Source organism: Sander lucioperca, chromosome 9 (genome assembly GCF_008315115.2).
Source record: "Sander lucioperca isolate FBNREF2018 chromosome 9, SLUC_FBN_1.2, whole genome shotgun sequence".
NCBI classification, from domain to species: domain Eukaryota; kingdom Metazoa; phylum Chordata; class Actinopteri; order Perciformes; family Percidae; genus Sander; species Sander lucioperca.
This window is the reverse complement of record NC_050181.1, coordinates 20,519,822-20,524,821: the sequence shown is the minus strand read 5'-3', so window position 1 is coordinate 20,524,821 and position 5,000 is coordinate 20,519,822. Positions and strand designations below refer to the sequence as shown.

The window sequence follows — 5,000 nt, the reverse complement described above, 5'->3', positions numbered from 1 at the left end:
TTGACTTGTTGTACTTCTTTTAATTATTTAGATTAATTGCTTTTCATTGCGCAGCTATTATTGTGTATTCATGTTATATTGTTATGTATTTTATTTATGATGTCTTATTTATTCTTCTTACAGCACTTTGGTCAACTTTGGTTGTTTTAAAGCTCTTAACAAATAAAGTTGGATTGGATTTTAAGGCCTTAATTGTCAGAATAAGACCTAAGCTGCATCTCACGGCCCTTTTTTGATAGCTCCTCGACTACTTGACTCCTCGGCCCTCAGCTGAACCGGAAGTTGTTCTGTCCCTCCTCAGTGAAGGACGTCTCAAAGCTCTGCCCTGAGGACCGAGTGTCGAGGAGGGATCATTGAGAAGGGATCACCAAGGAGCTATAGGCGAGGATACAGAGAGCAGCCTTTCTGGAAGCCGTCAGCTGACGGAGTTGCTAACTCTGCCCAAACAGCTGACAAATTGATGTGATTCAAGGACGTCTCATTCCTCTACAACACATTTGCTTGGTTCCTCCGATGATTTCCTGGCGTCCCTTTTTGACGGGGTTGGGTTTCTGCCGAACCTTAGAATTTTTTCCCAGTGAACTGAACCCTACTCTTGCACTACACGCGCTACGCTGGTCGACGTAGTGACGGCGCCGTTGATTACGGGAAGGTGTTTACGTAGGTGGAGCGTTCAATGCAGTAGGCTGTGAGGAAGTGGAAATGGAACTGGTGAGCAGAAAAAGTGTAGTTTGGCAGAACTTTCAGTCAAAAGAAGACCATTCAAGTCCAGCTACATGTTCAGTCTGTAATGCTGATTAGTCTGGTGGTGGCGAGGACCCTAAACAAGGAAGTTGCTGTGAAGCTTTGGACACATCCGGTCTGTGGCTGCAGGTGGCCAGTATGAGAGGAGATGTGATCTTGGTCAGAGACTGACCTGTAGGATTCCTGTCATGGCGTCCATGTTGGCTCTGGCCTCGCTCACTGTGGCGTGGAAGATCATCACTCTGTGTCTCTGCTGCTCCACCAGCTGCAGTACACCTGATTACCAGCGACAGACACCACGTTTCTCTCAGCACACAACATCCAAATCAGATTATACAGTAATAACAATGCAGCGCTGACAGCGATAGATCTATGCTAATACGTTAATGTTTAGAATCCATCACTAAGTTCATTCATTATTATAGTAGAATTATTTCAGGAATTATGCATCTCACGTATCCCCTGCAGTACTCCAAAGTACCCCCCCCACCATTGAGAAACCCACAAGGTTGATTTATGGTTCTGTGCTAAATCTACGTCGTGGGTCCGTGCGTAGGTCCGTGGAGATAGCGACCGTACGCCGTAGGTCCGTGGAGATAGCGACCGTACGCCGTAGGTCCGTGGAGATAGCGACCGTACGCCGTAGGTCCGTGGAGATAGCGACCGTACGCCGTAGGTCCGTGGAGATAGCGACCGTACGCCGTAGGTCCGTGGAGATAGCGGCCGTACGCCGTGGGTCCGTGGAGATAGCGACCGTACGCCGTAGGTCCGTGGAGATAGCGACCGTACGCCGTAGGTCCGTGGAGATAGCGACCGTATGCCGTAGGTCCGTGGAGATAGCGACCGTACGCCGTAGGTCCGTGGAGATAGCGACCGTATGCCGTAGGTCCGTGGAGATAGCGACCGTACGCCGTAGGTCCGTGGAGATAGCGACCGTACGCTGTAGCCTGACGTCACCTCTCAAACAACGTGACTACACGTCTCTCAGCCGGGGCTTGGTAGGGTTGCATTTCCCCCCCGACTCATTTCCTGGTTCTCCTTCTCCATCAACATGAAATCAAGGAGAGGGTTAACTTCTCCTGCTCCAGATTTCACACACACACACACACACACACACACACACACACACACACACACACACACACACACACACACACACACACACACACACACACACACACACACACACCAGGCATGAAAACAAGTCAGGGGTGAAAAAGGTGAGAAGGATATTACCCCTCTAGGGGGGTCCGGGGGCAGCATGCTCCCCCTGAAGAAAATTTTAAATATTCCATATTTTAAAGCATCAATCTGATGCATTTTGAGATGCATGTTTTGCCAACCAACAGTGTAATATTTCAGTATGCACTCATTAAAGTTAATCTGACTGGCAAAACAGTTAAAGTCCTTCTGACATTACACAATAATAAAAGTCATAACTTTTAAAAACTAAAAAGTTTTGGATCAATTTTTACTTCTTCCAACCATATGTTAAATAAAGAGTCACGTTTACATATTGCAATAATATCATAAACTTTACTACTTTGGCAGGTCATCATCCAAACAGAGAATTAGTTCATTCATGATGTGTCCATGTTGATATTAGCTGCTTTATTTACACTTATTAAAAACGTCTCATTGTTTATCTTTTCATATATCTAGAGGTCTAGACTCTGGGACGAGGCCGTGATGTTTAAATACCTGCCATGCTGATTACACACAGACAGCGTCAGGGCAGTCTGGGCTTCAGATCGCTTTCACACAGCGGCCATCGTTAATGACAAATCATGTTCTGCTATGAACGTGCACACACCTATTGTTGTATCACGGTCGGTCAGTGAAGGAACAGTCCAGCAGTAGCACTAGCTGTCGTTACTGGTAACGTACTCGTATGACAGCGTGCACGGACCGAAGCTTTGTGACTAGCAGCCCTGTCTTACCGCTGCTGCCGTCCAGTATCTTCCTTCAACATGCGCTGCAGAAGCACCTAGCTCCCTCAATCTGAGGCACCAAGTGCTGAACAGCTTCCCGTCTCCACCATAGACATATATAATATATAACATATAATACATATCTCCACCCGTCTCCTCTTGTCCTCTATCCATGTCCAGCGCCATTTGTTTTAACTACTTTCTCAACTAAAGCTGCCTGTATCTACATGCTCCTAGCCGCGTTACCACGGAGACCACACCGGCACCGCACTCTCACATTTCGGCAAAGACCCGCCCTACTTTGCATCTGATTGGCTAGAACTCGTTTCATTCAAAATAAATCCCATGTGGACTTTTTAATTTATTTATTTTTCTAAAATAGTCATATGCCAGAAATCGGGCACCAGCCCAGAATACTTAACCCCCCCCCCTTAAACATTTTCTCATCGAATCTACACGATTCACGTAGGTCACCTATTTTGGTTTCAAAACGGCGAATTTCGCCGAAAGGTGAGTGATTTTCATGTCTGACACACACACACAAACACACACACACAGAACCATAGGACCCGAGACCCGGCCCGGTCTATCAGGTACAGGTCCAGCAGATCTGTTGTGTTTGCTGTGCTCCATGTGTCACCTTCACAGCTCCAGGTGGTCCTCTGTAGGTCCGACAGAGTCCGGTTCAGCTCCTGCAGCTGGTTCTGGATCAGAGGAATCTCCTCCTCCAGCGTCTCACTCACCGCCTAAAGGAAGAGTAGGGAAGGCTTTCTGATTCACATCTTCATCTAAAATAATAATGATAAAATCCTGAGATGGATCGTTTAACAGGCTCCGTTTTAAAGCTAGAGTGAAGACAGGTATCATAGAAAACTAGAGTCCAAAAGTAGCGCCAAAACAGTTGCAACAGGACAGTTACCTGGCTGTAGCAGGACATGGGGACGGTTACCTGGCTGTAGCAGGACATGGGGACAGTTACCTGGCTGTAGCAGGACATGGGGACGGTTACCTGGCTGTAGCAGGACATGGGGACAGTTACCTGGCTGTAGCAGGACATGGGGACAGTTACCTGGCTGTAGCAGGACATGGGGACGGTTACCTGGCTGTAGCAGGACATGGGGACAGTTACCTGGCTGTAGCAGGACATGGGGACAGTTACCTGGCTGTAGCAGGACATGGGGACAGTTACCTGGCTGTAGCAGGACATGGGGACAGTTACCTGGCTGTAGCAGGACATGGGGACAGTTACCTGGCTGTAGCAGGACATGGGGACAGTTACCTGGCTGTAGCAGGACATGGGGACGGTTACCTGGCTGTAGCAGGACATGGGGACAGTTACCTGGCTGTAGCAGGACATGGGGACAGTTACCTGGCCGTAGCAAGACATGGGGACAGTTACCTGGCCGTAGCAGGACATGGGGACGGTTACCTGGCCGTAGCAGGACATGGGGACGGTTACCTGGCTGTAGCAGGACATGGGGACAGTTACCTGGCTGTAGCAGGACATGGGGACGGTTACCTGGCTGTAGCAGGACATGGGGACAGTTACCTGGCTGTAGCAGGACATGGGGACAGTTACCTGGCTGTAGCAGGACATGGGGACGGTTACCTGGCTGTAGCAGGACATGGGGACAGTTACCTGGCTGTAGCAGGACATGGGGACAGTTACCTGGCTGTAGCAGGACATGGGGACAGTTACCTGGCTGTAGCAGGACATGGGGACAGTTACCTGGCTGTAGCAGGACATGGGGACGGTTACCTGGCTGTAGCAGGACATGGGGACAGTTACCTGGCTGTAGCAGGACATGGGGACAGTTACCTGGCCGTAGCAAGACATGGGGACAGTTACCTGGCCGTAGCAGGACATGGGGACAGTTACCTGGCCGTAGCAGGACATGGGGACAGTTACCTGGCCGTGGCAGGACATGGGGACAGTTACCTGGCTGTGGCAGGACATGGGGACAGTTACCTGGCTGTAGCAGGACATGGGGACAGTTACCTGGCTGTAGCAGGACATGGGGACAGTTACCTGGCTGTGGCAGGACATGGGGACAGTTACCTGGCTGTAGCAGGACATGGGGACAGTTACCTGGCGGTAGCAGGACATGGGGACAGTTACCTGGCTGTAGCAGGACATGGGGACAGTTACCTGGCGGTAGCAGGACATGGGGACAGTTACCTGGCTGTAGCAGGACATGGGGACAGTTACCTGGCGGTAGCAGGACATGGGGACAGTTACCTGGCCGTAGCAGGACATGGGGACAGTTACCTGGCGGTAGCAGGACATGGGGACAGTTACCTGGCCGTAGCAGGACATGGGGACAG

General features: G+C 50.1%; 1 protein-coding gene across 1 annotated transcript in view; it reads right to left on the bottom strand.

Annotated features, from left to right (window-relative positions):
* Positions 1–5,000, bottom strand: part of LOC116065882 (dynein heavy chain 17, axonemal-like) — a 45,296-nt gene that overhangs the window by 16,164 nt on the left and 24,132 nt on the right. Inside the window, exons 14-15 of the mRNA XM_036004836.1 lie at positions 3,316–3,421; positions 917–1,020 (exon numbers count right to left, since the gene is read on the bottom strand). Coding sequence (XP_035860729.1) covers positions 917–1,020; positions 3,316–3,421 — 210 coding nt within the window. The remainder of the gene's footprint in view (positions 1–916; positions 1,021–3,315; positions 3,422–5,000) is intronic.